We start from the raw sequence: 19,634 nt of genomic DNA, 5'->3' as shown, positions 1-19,634 counted from the left end.
TCGTAACTTTGTCAAATGACTTCTAAAACTCCGGCCAAAATGTTTGTTGTTCCATTTACGGTTGCCGTGGAAATTACAAAAATTTGTTTCGGAAAATTCATAACCGGTACAAATATGTGTTCGAGTTTGAGCCTTTATGGAGAATTGCTCTTTCGCTGTATATGCAGGGTGAAGTTGTTTGTGGTTTCAAATTGATCGTGAATTGGTGTTTTCGGATAGTGAAACTGTTTAATGTTGAATTTCATGTTTTGTTTTACAGTAAATTCAGTCTAACTTTAACGACAAAAAAAACTTTCCATTAATAATTGAAGTAAAAAAATACTCTAGGTGACAACACATTACAATACATGTGATAACGACAAAAAATTCTAAACCACTCTCGTTGTATTAGCAATGTTTTGATATACATATTTGGTATAAATTTTCTATTGTACCAAGCCTCAATATTTTGATAAGCAATTAAAACACGAACTCTATAAACTGCGAACTTTGTATATTAATAAATTCATTTATTTCAAAATAACATACGAGTTTATATTTCGCAAGAGTTGTCAAGATCACTGACTTTAATATACATAATATCAAAGCAAGAGGTTGTATTCCAACCGAACCCACACAGGCATATGACATGTGTGTTTACTCTAAACATTTCAAGCGTATAGCCTAAACGCATGGCCTGACTGAAAGCGAGTTTTCAGCTTGCGGTAAAGAATAGTCGTCTTTGATACAAACCACAACCGAGTATTTTTGAATACAAAATTTCCTGATGAAAGCAAAGTCCCCGCTTGGCCACCATGATGAGCTCAAAGTCTGGCCCACTCCTCATTTATGGCCAAGTGCAGGAATGAGTTGAATTGGCTGTTATTTTATGAGTTCTGCAAAGCATTCACCTAATACCATTAAGTTTGTATGGACCACATCAATATTGTAGGGTCGGAAAAACTTCTCACAAAACTTCTGTCTGTAAAAATAGAAACTTATTTTTTTTGCTCTGCCAGTAACCTCATAATAAACGAGAATTAACTAAATCACAAATAAATCATTACCTGTGTTGCATTTGAATCAAATTGCGCCGACCATTTGCTGGCAACTATGATGAGCTGAGATCAACAAATATCTATTTTTTCTTACCGCAGTACGCTCAATGCTAACTCACACTCAGGCCACACACTACCATTGCTTCCTTTCTACTATACACGAGATTTCAAGCTTCGCCTTTTAGGCATATAATAGTTAGGCATTTTGGCATACGTTCAAACCACTATCTGTAGTCTGGACTGTTGCTTTTGATATGCTTTGAACTCGCAAAGTATGAATACACAATGAAATTCAAACCTACCGTATCCGTATTTTTGTTTGCTACACTCACTATGCTGTGAGTATTAAAATCGCATAAAACTCAAGGAATGTATTTGGAGTAGAAACTGCTATATCTATGTTGTAAAAATGTTTCCGCCTACTAGAAATATATAAGTAAAGCTTTCGTATCTTTCTGTTCTACCTATTTCAGTAAGTCAAGTTTCAAAATACGTTTTGTGTTATTTTATAAGACATAATTTTATCAATCCATAAATAAATTTAATTCAGATACAAATTAAATTGAAAATAACCTAAAAAATCACTTTAAGTCAACTTATCAGATTCAAAAGCTGTCCAATACTTTTCTTGGTTTTGTTACAAAAGATGTGCGGATGTGATTTACACAGGAAAATGCCATAAGCAATGATAATGATGAACAATTGGAATGTAAACTACCTGTCTATAACCTTTTAAATTTATATCAATTAAATAGTGATTAGGATACTCAAGGGACTAGAAAAACAACAAACATTGCCTTATTTCTTCAACGGTCATACACGTGGCCGTCACATTAACAACGGCCCTAGACAATAAAAGTTACAAATTGAATAGTTCGATTACACTTTGATTTGTTGTAAACACGTGCCGTCAAACACTGTAATTCCGAGCAATGTATCAAGGATGTCTTTGTGTTGTGAAAATAAGTACTGGTTTAAGTATCGTTATATATTTAGGTGTAAAGTTGTTTGTTAGTATTTTTGTAATTAATGACGTATGATAGATAATTGTGAATTGTTCTAACGGTGAACGAAAAATATCGTGAATCCTTCCATGCCTAAAACACTTTTCTTGACATGCTAAGTCTCCAACCTGCACTTGGCTAGCGTGGTGGATGCAAGGCCTACTCCTCCCTCATTTCAGGAGATGACTTTTACCCAAGGAGACAGTAATGGATAAAATTTATTTACTCATCTTATGATAGATATTAATATACACATCTAACCGAACCACATGTATCACGTATTATTTAACTCAACTATCGCGAGTTTGAGATTTTAAATATACTTCTCTACAGTCGTAGTCGTAGGAAATCGCCCCTCAGTTTTCCATACAAAATTTGTCGATATATAACCGGTTGTTGGCAGTCGATAGTATGAGGAAGTTGCAACAAAAATGTTTATTATGATAAATATGTTACATGTACATACTTACGCTTATATAATATACTAACATGGTATTTCTGTTTCCCAGGTGACATGGATAAGAAGAAAGGACTACTCGCTGTTATCAGTCGGTCTGGTCACGTATAGCGCTGATAGCAGATTCTTCTCAGCACACGGAAGACATGTGAAGGTAAGACCTTGTACCTGATACATATTAATTACAATTAATAAAAGCAGCTTCATATGACAAGTGCTATGCGTTTACAACTATAAACATTGAACGTGTAATGGGTACTTTACATTTGCATTTCATTGCCTTTCATTTGTAGTGCAGATTCTCCTGAACTGATTTCATAATCAGCTAAGGCTTTATTTTCAACGTGCTTCTATTTCAACGTCTTGTTCGACTGAGTAATCATGTTCATTCCATTTACTGTGTAATATGTCTTCTCTAAGAGTCTCTCCCGATATTTACATTTCTTTGTTTGCAAAACCCAGGCATAGTTGACGTCTCTAAGTTATTTCAATAGGGATTATATGTAGGTACTTAGCACATCCATCTATCAAAGCTTCCGCTTTTTTAATACAAAAATAATGCAATTTTTGCACCAAAAACTGGTCAGTATCAGCTTTTTGAATGCTCTTTGCGGTATTTAAAGCAATACAATGCATTGTTTCTCATTCAATATTGGTTTTTAATACTCTCATATTCGTTTTCCACCCTCGTTCGAATTGATCCAGTGCCCTACATCAAAACAAAAGGCCACATTTTCACAGAAAAAAGCTTAACGTAAGCCTCTTAATCACTTCCTGTGTATGTAAAACAATTACGTGGTTATAAATGTATGATAATTACTTGTTAATGACCGAATGCATCGCTAGAGGGCGTGGTATTCATTAGCAATGGTCGTTTGTGGTCGAATACGCCAAAATAATGGGTGAAAACGACTTTATTATTCTTTTTTTACGGATGGACGCAAAGGAAGAAATTATGGTTGTTTATTGTCTGTTTTATTATTTAGGATTGTGGCTTTTCTTTGAGTAGGTTGTTGTTTGGGGAATGTCCGGTCTAGATAATTTGGAGGACTCTTGAATCTCGCGGACAAAAGTGGACACTTTCATCTTTCTATTGACAACGTACAGTTCCTGGTTTTGTTTGACAATTTACCGTTCATAAGAGTTTTGATTACGATGTCTTCTATACAAATGATATTTAATACTTTAGAAGCCTACATTTCTACATGATGCAACTTATATTGAAGTAGTCGAACATTTAAAACTTATAGACTAAAAAGTTTGACTTAATACGAAAAAAAAGCAAATGAGTAAGAAGCCAGACACCGTACCAACTGTTATTATCAAGCTAAATAAATAAATAATACTTGAAACTTAAAACCTCTGTCATTGTTAAGTCAACGTACCCAACTGTTATTTTCAAGTTAAATAAATAAAAAAACTTGGAGCCTTTCTCTGTCATTGCTTGAGCTTGTTAGTTTAAAGAGCATTCAATCTATCCAATACATTTGACAGTTCCAAAAACAATACAATTTTCAAATCAAAACAGCTAAACTTACGAATAACTCTCAATCGATCTTCAATCTAAAATAAAAAGTTCTCAACGTCAATATTAAATAAATCAAATAAATGGATTCACTACAGGTCAATGAATCCAATTCCCATCGTAGACTGAAAAATGTTCAATTGTTTGAGAATGAACTATAGAATTAAAGGTACGCGAATAAAATAGAGGATTTGAATTTTAACACGTGTAATAAAATCTATTATAGTAATGAAAAATTACATTCAGAAATGTAAAATAAATATAATTTTTAACCGACTTTCAAAAAAAGGAGGACAAGATATTTTTTTCATGTTTGTTACCTTATGAGATTTTATTTGCTGGGCCAATTTTATGTTTTATTTTTTCCTGCTTCCTACTGTTGTATAAATTGATTATAGTCATAATTTAATTTCATAGTGTTAGAAAAGTGTCGTGTTGCTTTGAAATATATTATTTTTGTAAGAATTATTGCTAAGAACTGTAAGCTACCATTTGATATCAAAATTAATAATAGGACTGACAATATCTAATCATCAGCGTGATGTCCAATATTACTATTTTGCTCTACGTATCGCCTTGTATCGAGTAATTGACATTTCAAATTACTTGACAAACATTATTTCTCTCATAATAAATAATAAATGCTAGTAAACTTTAGTTTAGTATTTCTCGTTACTTCTACTAGTAGTACTGACTTATTTTGTGTTACTATTTTGCAGCTGGCTTGATTGCAGCAGAAGATGTCCAATCAGTTTTGCGATATTGCGTTAGGATCGTACTAACATACACAGTAAAAGATTGGAAGAAAATCAAACAGACCTATTCAGCGTAAACGTTTAAAACTTTTAACAATCTGTCAATACATAGAACTACGAATACCGCGTAATATTTTATTCCAAGTAGTTTCAATCACGAGAATCGTTCAGTTGTCTGTTCAGTGGTAGCAGGAATCAATCCATACTAATATTATAAATGCGAAAGTAACTCTGTCTGTCTGTCTGTCTGCTACTCAATCACGCCTAAACTACAGAACCAATTTGCATGAAATTTGGTATGGAGATAGTTTGATACCCGAGAAAGGACATAGGCTACTTTTTACCGCGGGAAAATGACGCATCTCCCGGAAAATTCAGGTTTCGCCACCGAAGTCGCGAATAATCAATATTATAATGACATTAAATTAACAAAATTCCGTTGTCATGGCAACTGTTTTAATGGCGGATATGCCTTAGCGCGACTTCGTTATATTAAGAGATATAAATAATTTTAAGAATATTTTTCGTGAAAAAAAAGCATATTTTATATCATCACGCTACGACCAATAGGAGCAGAGTAACAGTAAAAAAGTGTTACAATAACGTGGAAAATTCTGACCCATTCTCTCTTTTATGTGACGCAAGCGAAGTTGCGCGGGTCAGCTAGTACTTTATAATAAGAAATGGGGACAAGTTGAAAACTGTTTGAAACTTGTTTAAGTGTCGAAGTTTTACACCAACTATTAGAATTGTGACACGGAATGCCAGAAATAGAGGAAATGTAACCTTGTTTAGTTGGACGAGTCATTTTTGTTAATAGGTTACGTCATTGAAGGAATTTCTTGATAGTTGTTATAGGTTTTTCGTAGGCGTCAAATTACTGCGTGCTGTAAAGACGATAAGGCGTTGTTCTATGAAACATGATTTTTAATTTACTACTGGAGTTTATATTTAGTATCTATTATAATTATGAAGCTCTCAACGGTTAAATAACTTAATAATAATTCGCTGCAAGTATTTGTGGCAGTTGTACATTCTGTGTCAATACTACATACTTATATTAATCTTATTTAGGCTGCAACCTAAGAGCTTAACTAATTTAATTTGAATTGAAGTTATTCTACAAATTATTCTTTAAATATATATTTTTTGCGTTTATCAGTTTCAGTTTCATTATATAAGAAGTAGTACCTTACGCTTAAAATTTCATACTTCTGTTATCAAATTTCAAATCTCAAATCATTCATCGTCTTACTTCAACAACGAAGCACAAAATACGCAACAAAAATCCTCGCAAATAATTCCATAGTAGCTCCAACAAGACAGTTACACGTGTCCCTAAATGGCCGGGACTAACAAATCGATAGACGTCAAAATAATAAAAATTGTCGCAGACACCTAACGCGAAGTCGGCACGAAACGTTATGTAATGTCAGGTAAACTTCGAATAGCCTAGTTTTGTTTCTGACTTGTAAAGGCTTGTTTATACTGTTGTTGAAAATATTTTGTAGTTTTGATGGTAATAGAAATACGTAAATGCAAAACGAAGGTGATGATTTCTATTTATATATGACTAGCTTCTCTCTACAACTATGTCCGCAACTATATCTCGTGGTAAAAAGTATTCTATATGTATGTAATAATTCAGGTTTTAAATTATAGGTTTGCCAAATTTTATCAACATTCATTCTGTAGGTTTTGAGTAAAACGGTACAATAATACATCCAGCCTTACAAAGCCTGCATTTTTATAGTATAAGTCGGTTTAAAATTATAATGTGACAAAAGCGTTCAAATTTCGAAAATATTAAACCATTGCGTTTTCAAATATTTATTGTTCTCATGTGTAAATAATCACAGGTGGTCATTATTTCTCTATCAAGTGTCGAGTGTTCGATTTCCGCTTACTGGCTTATTTATAAAGCTTTATTTACGTGGTATCAAAGTCATATTAACGACAGTTGATGTATTGTTTTTAATGTGAAGTATTAAATTTTCAATCACGTTCTTTGTATGAAAATGTGATATTTTGCTTATCGCTTGCGTCACATAAGAAAGAATGGATCATAATTTTCTCCGTTTTTGTAACATATTTCGTTACTACTCCGCTCCGAATGGCCGTAGCGTGATGTTATATAGCCTAAAGCCTTCCTCAATACATGGTATATTCAACAAAAAAAAAATATTTTTCAAACCCGTAGTTCCTGAGCGTTCAAAAAAACAAACAAACTCTTCAGGTTTATAATATTAGTATAGATTTAATAAGGAAGTAGTATCTAATTTTATTATTTTCAGTGATCAAAATACTTTTACAAATGTTCATATTCCAGCTTTTTGACTGTACTTATTCTTCTCTTTTGATATTTTCCTGTTATTTTAAAGCAAAAACCGGTGTTCACTTTAGCTGAACGGTAGTGTATAAAATATTCATGCCAAAGACTAGTGATATACAATTTTACACCGTCTCGTTGCCTAAGAATGGAAGCAAAAGTGAATGGCATAGCCATTTTCACTGTGCTTGAAATAGAAAAGTGTAGAAATATGAAACAAGTTGAGTGATAACATTTTATCTGTATAGTCACAGCTTTTGTAGCCTGATTTTCTATAGTCAACACTGTTGAGAATCAAGAGTTTGACTCATAAAATGTATTGCAAAAATACTTCCTACGGCTCTCGCTAGAGGTTGATAAATTTTTCATGCAACAGTTCTTGATAGCTAGCCAGTTGTCGATAGTCGATGGTAAATCGCGCTACTGCTTGCGACTTCGTCTACGCAGATACATTCTTCACATTAAAAATGGTAAAAAATAATCCCAGTCCATAGTCGGATACGGCGGCCAACCTTATGGATACAAAGCTACTCTATAGTTATTTGTTTGTGGTGTCCACAATGCACAGATATAATTAAGCTCTCATGACCTGGTAAGACTGTGGCTGTCAGAACTGTTAAAAGATCAACCACAGGACCGACTTAACTCTAACTGCTTCCGTATTCTAGAAATTAAGTAGAATTTCTTAATTGAGAACCTAGCTTACATTTTTTGGTAGACCACTGAGCAGCTGTCATATATAATACCTATATAAATGCTCCAAGTATTTCTTCAAAAGTATTGTATAACTTAATGCAGGTGAAAAACGCGACGCTTTCATAAACTTGACGCGTGCTTTACGTCACTCATGCCAGCAATGATACGTCATGACGTCACGTCACACGTGCAATGATACGTCACGCTTAATTGGATCACTCATTCGAATTATACGGACAAGAGTGGCAAGACGTAATGTGATTCTAATATGCTCGTGAAACGACGTGTTGTTTACAATGCATCGTAAATTAATTGGTTTTATTACTGTTACTAATTATATAAAGTGGTAGATTTTCTAATAAAATTCTAGGTAAAGGCTTTTTTGTTTACACTGCATCACTTTAAAATCATTTTTTATCAAGTAGACAAATATGACACAAAAATGTACATTCAGATACCGATGACTTCAAATCCCCACGCGCACTGTTTTAATGGTGTAATCTTAATAAAGCCACAAAGCTAGTGACTTTGTTAGTTGAAAAAACACCTTCGTTCAAACATATATGCAAACATACATATGGATATGCATTCAAGCATACAGACAAACATGTATACAAACATAGCTACATACATACATTCAAATATACATATACATATAACGCCTTTTTCCTAAAGGGATACGCACTGATCGAAGGACACAACTCAGCACGAGCCTTACAAACTTTCCTTGCCTCATTCATATCCATACATCTTGTTATACAGAACCAAAATCAAATCAAGTTCATTTCATAAAAAAAAACTGAAAACATTTGTTTCGCTTAGACTTCTATGCTTTTCACTCTTCGCTTTGCTTACCTTAGTTACATTCACTTTGAAACTTAGTAGAGAATATCTTTGCGTAGATAAGCCTTAATTGTATGTTTTGTTTAAAACTGTAGTTTAAATTCAACGCGTTTCCTCGTGTTCACGACACAAAAATATTTGTATAATGTATAATATGCTGAATATGAAATTAATGCGAACATTCCATGCTATGTGAGGGAAAATTGTATTAGAATTTTGAAATGTTTATATCTTTGTCCCGTTTTGTATAATTAATTGTTTATTTTACCTTAAACATAGACTATTAAACATAGTTTAAAAACACACATAATAGCACGTCTATTATAGCCAAAAAAGAAGACTGTGTGAAGTGAAGGGATTTTAATGATGGTACATAGATACTTTAGAATCCTTGGCAATACATAAGACTATTTACCCCGGGAAATGTTCACTCGTGGACGCCGTCGCGAATAAAAGTCTAAGTGAGTAAGTGACTTATAATAAGACAACAGGCCGCCCGCGACTTCGTTTGCGTGAAAACCCTTCCCGTGTAAATTCCGATCCCTCAAAAACTTCGGGATAAAAAGTAGCCTATGTGTTATTCTAAGTCTTCAGCTACCTACATACCAAATTTCATTTTAATCGGTTCAGTAATATTTGCGTGAAAGAGTAATAAACATCCATACATACATACCCACAAACTTTCGCATTTATAATATGAGTAGGATACCAATCATACTCATCAAACATTTCTAACAAACAACCAATGAAAACTTTCAAATACTAAATGTGGAAACGAATAAATATTTCAGTAGCATATGCCGTTATAAAATTAACACTGCTTCACAAACAGAATAGAATTTCTAACCGAACAATCGATTGTTTAAACCACTACTAAGTTAACTGAACAAACACATAGTGTGCATTTCAAATTGATATTGATACACTTGTGGTTCTCAACGAGGCTGTTTGTTATTCAGTATAAATACTTTACCGACTAATTATGAATACAGTCAAGTTTTGCGTTGAACTAAAAATAGTTTTTTTAATGCTATATTATTGAACTTTAATATGCATTTCATTCAATTCACAGAAAACGACATAACGGTGACACTCGTAGTCAATTGTTTTAAGTTTTAATAGAGAAATACTCATTGCCTCTCTTGTAGATCAGTGCAATCGATAAGTGTTATGGGCAAGAATTCGTTATAGGGTTTTTATAACAAAAAAAAAATTAGATAATTAACTTTAAAAGATTCTATACCTATGTGGTAATTTGTAACATTAGGAAAAAAACGGTAGTTAATTTTAATATCTATCTTTAAACAAAGATAGGAGTATTAAAAACGGCATACCTAAGCAGAAATACAAAATTTTGACAACAAAATATACAGTGAAATTTGTTACCAACCTCAACATCATAAAATAAACTGTACATTTTACACAATATACAAATACGACACAGCATCTAAACCTTCCATAATAAACCCGAGTTTAAGTCTATCTGTTTTATTTACCGGTATAAAACGGTACGTCCTTTGTGCATGAACATTATAGAGTGTCTTTGTCTATCTCCGATGATCCGCTTGCGACTGATTCAATTTTCTGCTAGCTTGTACTGAAGTCTATCTGGTCTAATAAAATGCTGTATTACGGGCTTTTGTATAAATTATGGATAGGAAATTGCGTTAGGATGTCTACTTTAGCTTTGACAGGCTTTCTCTAGTGAAACCTTATGAGGCAGGTTTTTGCGATACTTTTCTGGTTGGATGGATTGTTATTGGAGAAGTCACAAGCGAAAATACCGAAGATGGAATCTTTATTTTTTTGTTATAATATGATATACCTTGATGTACAAAATCCTCCTTTCAGTAAGTTTACAATTGAAATAAGACGCTTACTTAACAGATTGTAAGAACTTTGAGAACTTAGATAGCGATGTTAAAACACAGAAACATATAACTTTACTTATTTTAGAATACAAAATAAACCCAGAACAAAGAAAAAGGAATCATATCGCTAGGCTTACTCTTTAAATTTACGCTATGAGACATTTAGTACTTTTTGAGAGATAATAAACATTTGAAACCACCTAGTTGCAGAATTGTGATTGGAATGTGAAGTGACAAGAATTGATTTTGTTAGAATGAAAATAGATATACAAAAAATTGTTTTCGCATGGATTAAAATATAAAACTTATCCATGTTTCCTTTGTGCATAAACATGGAATAGAATAGCAAAAGTGCACTGGCTTAGCTTTTTATATTATGTTTGTAATACAAATACTTAAACTTATTAACTTACAAAGGCTATATTCTAAGAACTATGCTGAACTTAAAGAGACGATCATGATGTATAAAATACTGCGATAAAAGTACCTGTTTTATGCAATATTGTAGCTCAGGAATTACATTGTTGAAGAAATAAGTCAAACACTTAAGATAAAATAAAATAAAAATGGCGATTACTTTCTCTTCTTTTACTCACTGCAGGGCAAAAGCGTTCTCCTTATTTTGCGATTCTTATTCAAACCGTTTTATCCCGTTCTGAAATTTTATATACTTCCATGAATGTGTGTTTAAAACTAATGATTCCGGAATTTTACTGCTTCAATATAAACAAACTGAAGTACATAAAACAAACAATTCGGAACTCAACACCGACAACGCCATTGTCGTCCGCGTACATAATTACGCACACCCAACCCCATTCACCCTGATTAAAATCATCAACACGGATCCTTTTACACACACACTTTTTATATTCAAACATCTCGTGTCATAAACGTAGGTACAAGCACACTCAACAACCGGAGTGAAGTACTCGCGATTAAATTAATCTTCATACGTCGATCTCGCTCCAGCCATTTCAAAAGTTACCTACACATTTGAGTTTTCCACCTCTCCATTCTTTCCACCAAAATAATGAGGAGCCGGGATTTACACAAAGTCTTTGTTTCCCGTTTTAGTTTAAAAATGTTGGTTGAAATTTAAATGTATGCAATGTTGTTTGTGATAAACGAGATTATGAAATTAAAGATAATATGCATGAAGTTTTAGTTACAGAGTGTGCGAAAATTAAAGTACATGTTGAAATATTACTGGGTAAATAAGTAAGGAAAATGTGGACTGATTGTGTACGAGAAATTCTCATTTTATACACGGCAAATCCGTTAGGACTTTAGCTAACATACATTATTCTACAGTATTCACGTTTGTGTTTTTCTTTGTTTGTTTCTGTATAGTATAAACAAAGCCGTTCTAATTGTAAAGTCTGGTGCTGGATTTCATTTTTATAGAAAAACTTGTGAAATTTTATCACTTGTTTCGCAAAAACAAATTCTTATCGATTTTGTGAAAGTCATACATACATGTAATATTGTTATTGGAACTAATATACTTAAAGTCGAACAGTAACAAGTGCCCGAACATGAAGTTGAAACCCTAAAAGACAATCGAGTTCGAACATCAACTACGAAAGGCAAAGATTCGTGAAAGACAAACGTTCCACTATTAAAGAAAGTGCTCAATATTTGTTCAGGTACCGCAAAAAGACACATGAACTGTACAAAGTCAACAACGCTGTAGATTCAACATTAGAAACGAATTCTACTTTAAGAAGACCCATTATTGTCAAATTCCTTTGAATTGTTCCTCGCGGTTTGTTTTCAAGTCTTCTATACTTGTTTGTACTGTTTAATTTACTGATTACAACACAGTTCACTGGATTCGGATTGAAATCGAAAATTGTTTTGGATTTGTTTGGTTAAATCTTTCGGAATTGTATCTAAGAATTATTGGTGTTTGGTGTTGTTTGTTTTTCTTTGCCTTATCGGACAATTTGTTTCGATTTCTGGTCTTTAAGTGGCTGATAGTATAACAATTTATCATCATTTAACAATTGATTTACGCCTCAAAGTTATTTGTTTGTACCAAAAAGGTGAAATGTCACTAACTGTTTTTGATCCTTATATTTATGAATTGTTGTTTCATTATTCATATTATGTAGTTCATCGTTAAGTGGTGCTATAATGTTTGAAATAATATTTGAAAGATCAATTAATATTATACAATTCTCAAAAATCGCTGTTGCCAAAATTTCCTTCCCTGTCTTTCTTTTCTTAACGGGTCTTAGGGTTTTTGGAAATCTTTTAATGTGATTTATTATAACCAGGACTGGGCGTTACACATACGTTTCGCCACGTCAGCGGACGCCGGCTACTACGAGTGTCAGGTCCCCACGCACCCGCCTACCAGTATTTTCTTCAAGCTTGTTCTTGTTGGTATGTATCTACAGCTTTATTTATATCTGATTCTTTAGAAATAGTATGTTTAATAACAATCTTATAATCTTCAGGTAAAGTTTTATTAAGTTTAATAGAGTTATGATTAAAAAGATCATATACATATTAATATCTCGCCGCAAAATCGGAAAGTAGGAAGAATGCTATTCATTCCTGATATAGTTCGGCATGCAAAAGATCACAATGTTATAAATTTCGTAATATCAATATTGATATTGGCGAGGATAATGATTTAAAATGAGCATTAAACAATTATAAATAATTGCTTGTTGTTATTCTATAATAACCATTTACGATAATTCTGTTCATTTCCTCCACCATACAACCTTAATGATGGCTCGGTATTGTATTCTGCAGTAATTAATTCGTGACCATCGTGTACCGTCCTATCAGTTTATAATTACAAAACTTTATTTTGGAAGTTAAAATTGTCAATTTAAATTGCCTTCCGTATTAACTATTATAAATTCATTGTTTGAGCTACCAAATTACGAAACATACAACGGAATTAATTTCTGAGGTATAAACGACAATTTGAAGCGCAAAAATACCTTTAGGGGATGTTGATATTTCATTAAACAATAATAAAGAGTTTTCTGTATTATAATACAATTAACAACAGTTATAAGTATTGTAAAATCATCAATTGATTGCTTGATACAATATCATAAAAAATTTACTGAACAGAACATTAGGTATGTCAAATAAACTACTTAATAAAATACCAAATTCTAGTTTGCATAAGATTTTTGTGTTACTATTAGAAACAGAAATTCTGCTTTGACATGACGAGATGAGAGATTATTAATTTAAACAAAATTGAAGCAACTAGGTTAGCAATCATGATGGAAAACTCTAATATTTTTATACTTAATGTACTTTTATCTATATAAGTATGTTACATCTGTGATACATTTTGTTTTTCTTCCAACAGCGGCCTACGCAGAAATAGTGGGTGAATCAGAGAAGATAATCCACGAGGGTTCCATGCTAAGATTGGTCTGCGTCGTGAAGAGGTCCACGGAACCACCATCATACGTGTTCTGGTATTTCGAGAACAGGATGATCAACTATGATTTGAGTGAGTACTGTTTTATTAACTTATTTCATTCTCAACCTGTGTTGGAAACAGATACAAATCCTAAAGAAAAAATGTCCTATTGACGGTTTTGGCCCAATTTTTTCAGTGACAGATTTTTTTTACAGATTTGCTCTGTTTTTCAAGTCAATCCAGTTGATTTGGAATAGTCGGCGTACACTAACAGTCGTTACGTACTCTCGATTGTAATGTTCAATCATTTTATATTTTTTGTTCTTTTCTCAGTGGAATTTCAGTTTCTTTCCTTACAATTTTAGTAATGAAGTTTCTCTGTAATTAACATTCACTAGTGCGGTTTTCATCTTCCTCCCAAGTTTCCACTATAAATTAGCAAGTCCATAAGCGCTCTTAAAGTATTCTTTAAAAACGTTCCAAATAAAATGTTTCAAGAATTTAAAATATGCATTAAAGTTTAATTTGTTTTTATATTCTTAAGAAGCACTTTAAGGTTGAAGAGCGAATGCGCTACTTTTTAAAAGTATTTTACATTTCCTTGAAAAACTGTTACTTGGGGTAAGAGTTTTTCAAGGAATTTTCAGTTTTGTCGCATTTTCCTTGACCTGTAGGTATCCGTTAGTATAGCTATAAGGATAAGTAAAATACGCCAAGTATTTGTTGCAAATTATTTTTCGAAGAAATACGAGTATTACAGCTGATTACGAGAATTTTCAATTGTGCCTCACACTTAGTGTACTTTGGAGTTTAATTCTAGATTTCTTGAACACAAAACTGTTTCTTTTTGTCGGAAACGAAATAAGTCACTTCACATTGTTTGTTTGACCAATTTACAGAAGTACATTATATTCTAGTTCTTAGCACTTGATTTACTAAATCCTATCATACTATTGGAGATACGTGCTTAGAAACAGGACAGTAAACAGAAAAAAATAATTTCGTTATTTCCATGTGATCACATAAAAATACAGTTCTTCACTAACTATTGTATCTTAACCCTCTTATTCATAAAGATATATGAAGTTATGAAAGGCTTATAAAGTGTTTTGTTTCTTTCACTCCTTAGCGAAATTAAAACGAGAAAACATATTATAGCAGCTTTTTAACTAAAATAGGTTTATAGTGTGTTTATGAATAAGAGGGTAAGTCTTCCTTAGGCTCATTAATAAATCTCTAGAGACCTAGCTAAGTTCTGTACATAAGAAGCTAATAAGATTTGTGTGCAGTCGGAGTTCACGTCACTAGGGATTTTAACACGAGTATGTATAGTCCAACAACTTAGTAGCGAGCCTCAGCATTAACAATTTATCTGGCTCGCGATGAACTAGCTTTTGCCTGCAACTCCGTCCGCGAGATTTGTGACTTAAGACAGAATTCTGATACAAGAATTATTATTCTCCTATTTTTCCCTTCTTTCCTTGGGCGTAAAATTTATTAAAATCCTTTCTTAGCTGATGCCTACGTTATAACATATACCTGAATGCGAAATATCAGCCCATTCCGTGCAGTGTTTTGCCTGTGCGTTGATTGTACCGAGTTCATCCAGGTATACTACAATTTTAAACCGATCCCGTGGGAATTTTGATCCCATCGATCCCACAAACCATCCCGACCGTCACAAACATATTGAAAAAAGAATTATCCAATTAAGTACAGTTGTTCAAAAATTATAAGCGTACATACATATCGGTGATTCGTTTTTATTTATATAGATTTCTTTGTAATTTTAAAATAAAATAACTGTATCAACTGTCTGTTAAATAAGCATATGGGCCGCGAAATCCATGCAAGGCTATCTAATAAGTTGTTGGCCTGTAATAGATACTCCTTTCAGTTAATTGTGTACATCGCTCGAGGGCTTACGTAATAGTGTATTGTGGTGCACTGAAACTGTTGTTTAGGGTACGTTGTGAGGTTTGTTTCAATTTGTTGTATAATCAAGATAGGTCTAACCTATTTAACCGGGTATTCGGAGGTGAGATTCTTGATTGGACTGCAACTAAACTGCGCTCGAATATCCGTGGAATGAAGAGATTTTTTCTTTAAGATGAGAATAATATTACTTAGCAAATAAGATAGTCAATCGAAGCACAATAAATTTTAGCTTTATGCTTGGTTTAGGTTACTTTGAAGAACTTGTATTTATTTTAAAATTCAGAGCTTTCACAACTTATGTACGTTTAATATGTATTTTACATTGTCACATTCGAATCACAAATTGTCAATAATACGAAAATACAAAATTAGTTCCCTTTATATCCGGTAGAGGCGCTTTCGTATATCAAACAAAAATATTCAGTCAGTTACTGATTCACTAGTTTATTCATAATCACTGCTGTATAAAATATATCTTAAAAGCCCACCAACAAACTAAATCGTTACGCAAACAGCCGACCAATCAAACGCTAACAATTCAAATATTTATGACAGCTGACGTCACGAGCTAACGTAACAAAGAGATTAATTACGGCTATAATAATTTGTCGGTTGATTACAAAACAAGCTTGTATAGAATATTTTGATTTGATATCGATAACAATGTTGCTTTTCGTGATAAAGTGTTATGCAGGGACTTATAAATACAAATGTATTTAATTACCCATGTAACGAGCCAGCTTCCGAAATGTAATGCGTTAGTAACGATGCTCCATAGAACTTTTTCAATGCTAAATGCTCGATATGGAAGTACCTATTGATAGCCGCAAATCACGCAGTGATGCACGCATAAACAAATAATTAACACACAACTTAATTGTGACATTTGGCCAGTTGGGCATCTCAGAAAAGTCACTTTGCCAAATGGAGATTCTAATGTAAATGCTACACACAAAACCGAATACATTCGGACCAATGAGATATATATTATGACGATCAAAATTAGTACTTCTTTGTTTACTAAAATTAATTATATTCTATTCTATTATATCGTATGTTTAGTAGTCAACCTGGTGTCAAAGCTTTTCAAGCCGCCCGAAAGGCCTTTGACATGGCTTAATGATTGATAACTTATTTGACAATAACCGGGACCGATTTTTTACGTGTCCTCTGAAGCACGGAGACGCTCGATTCAAATACCACTATGCGGACACCCATGTAAAGAATGACCGCGCCAACGGTTGCTTAACCCACAGATCGTTTACCGACCGGTGAAAACAACTGGCTATGAGCGCCTCACTAAATCAATAAAAAAAAAAACTAAATTAATAAAATACACAATTTAATAGTATATATTTGTGAGACAAAAATAAATCAAAACGTGATGAACCAAATACTATATTGTATAGAATGCCTTGACACAATGTTTTCACATTGCGTTAATTACCTGTCCTAATTAGTGTTTCATTCATGATGTTAGTTCATTTATACTCTATCAATTGATTTTATGCTATTCCGATGACCAATAACTTTTGATCAAATTATATACAATTATATAAAATTATGGATTCGACTGTGCTTTAAGTAATACAATATGCAACTGCTAACCGCGAGGTCTAAGGTTTGATCGGTTGAGATTGCACAAATCCTATTTGAGTTTTGAACATGGTTTCGTGCCCGCTTTATGGCAATAAGCTCGCCACTTGTAATTTACGATTAATATTTTTAATGGTTAATAGTAAGTTGCCTACACCATAGGATATAATAAAGACGTTATATTACATAAATACTTAACTGAAACTAACATTTTAACAGAAATTGCTTAAAACCATTATCATATAACAGTGCAAATTTTACAATTACATTCAATATCATTATAATATTTAGTCATCACGATAATTTGCTGATATTATTGCACACCAAATTGGTCACTGATTTTAATTATAAGAGATTTTATGGCTAAATATTTATTCAATAAAAGGAAAATGCGTAATCATTATTTACATTTCAATTGACGCAGTATTTGTCAGTTTGTTAATAAATTGTCGGGCAATAATTACCTTACAGCGCGACAATTACTGAACAAATGTGTATTTTTTAAAGTACCCAGCATGGTGGAGAAAATCCCTTTAAAACAGGTTTTATATACATACTAACGGACCCGACAGACTTTTTCCTGTCTACACGTCTTTAATTTGAAAATTTAAAACTTTTTTTAATAATCTAAACCATTCTCAGATGAACACACACAAAAAATTTCATCAAAATCGGTCCAGTCGTTTAAAAGAAGTTCAGTGACATACACACTTACAGAAGAATTATATATATAAAGATTATCACAAAGTGCTATTGATCTTTTTCTAATTTATATGGTATTAGATTATTCTCAATAGTACTCCGGTTTGGTAACGACGGGTATATGACAACAGGCTCGCCCCCTATTACATGGGACAAACATTGTTAATGACGAAACGTACATAATAATATTAAGTCGGGGAAACAGTCTTTTCGCATTATAGTATGTATAAACTTGTAATAAAATCCTTTCTCTACACAAAAAAGCTCGATATTTGGGTACCTCACGAGCTCACTGAAAAAAACCTAATGAACCGTGTACTCATTTGTGATTCTTGAAGCCAAAGAGATTTTATCACTAGTTTATACATACTATAATGCGAAAAGACTTTTTCCCCGACCTAATATATCGTATGATTCTGCCTACACCTTCGGGTATAACGCGATATTATGTATTTAGTTTGTGCAATTCTTTAGGTGTAAATCATCTTTTAAAACAAGCATTAATTGTTATACATTTTATGAGCATTATTCTGCATAGTAATAGTAGTCACGTAATACTGTCAAGATACAGTATAAATAAATGTGAGCAAAAACTATTCCTTTTAGTTTAGTATTTCGCCAAAGTCTTCAAAGCTAGCTCTAGTAATCCCTAGAGCATCGTAGTTCGTTAGTAGTCAGGTAGGTAGAAGTAAAAAGTAATATAGTGTTTCATTTCCCAAGTGATGTAAGCAAAAATAGTTGGATATTTGCGGTAAACGTAAATAAGACTTGTGACAAAAGTGAATTTTTTTTTTAACTTACTGTACATATAAAAAACTTATAAAACTAGTGAACGTATTCCTCTTTTAAATGTAGACTGTAGTAACGGACTTTTATGATTTTCCTCTTACCTAAAATTTAGAATATTCTCATGCTTCATATTTTTTCCTACATATTTTTGGTGGTTTTACTGGTGTTACTGGGGTGATAAGTATATTTGAAGTGTTTTATACCCAGTTATTATACTCATGCTGATGTAAAGTCTAAGCTTTCACGGCAAAACCACAGAATACTTTTGATGAATTAAGCACGAAAACAGTTGAAGATTCGGGCCCAAACCTGTTAAAATACTCTTTCCAACTCCAAATCACACCCGCTCTGCTCTTGATAGTCTAACTCCCGGTTTCTGAGGCACACTTAGCGGTAGTTTATCTATTCAATAGCGTTAAAACTCATATAGAAAAAGCTATTTAATAGATAAACTACGAATTTAATTTATTCAACTGCAATGACTCTTAATAACTCAACTGTCTTATTATAGAAATTTATATTAATAAGCTGTTCTCTGAAGTGAAATATTACTAGCCATCTGATTTGCAGTCCCCAGCTATTTATTCTACTTCGTGTTTTACTATAGTTCGACTACTTTGTAGATAGGCTTAGCATGCACGATTTATCTAGATTATAATTAAAAGTGTAATCAATTCTGTATATTTCCA

General features: G+C 32.7%; 1 protein-coding gene across 1 annotated transcript in view; it reads left to right on the top strand.

Moving 5' to 3' along the window:
- The window catches only part of LOC142983241 (uncharacterized), a 104,560-nt gene that overhangs the window by 72,281 nt on the left and 12,645 nt on the right, over nt 1-19,634 (top strand). Inside the window, exons 4-6 of the mRNA XM_076130153.1 lie at nt 2,551-2,652; nt 12,800-12,908; nt 13,864-14,010. Of these exons, the coding sequence (XP_075986268.1) occupies nt 2,551-2,652; nt 12,800-12,908; nt 13,864-14,010 (358 nt within the window). The remainder of the gene's footprint in view (nt 1-2,550; nt 2,653-12,799; nt 12,909-13,863; nt 14,011-19,634) is intronic.

This window comes from Anticarsia gemmatalis, chromosome 23 (assembly GCF_050436995.1).
Source record: "Anticarsia gemmatalis isolate Benzon Research Colony breed Stoneville strain chromosome 23, ilAntGemm2 primary, whole genome shotgun sequence".
NCBI lineage: Eukaryota > Metazoa > Arthropoda > Insecta > Lepidoptera > Erebidae > Anticarsia > Anticarsia gemmatalis.
Note: the sequence above shows the minus strand (reverse complement) of the source record. Positions and strands in the feature narration are given on the sequence as shown.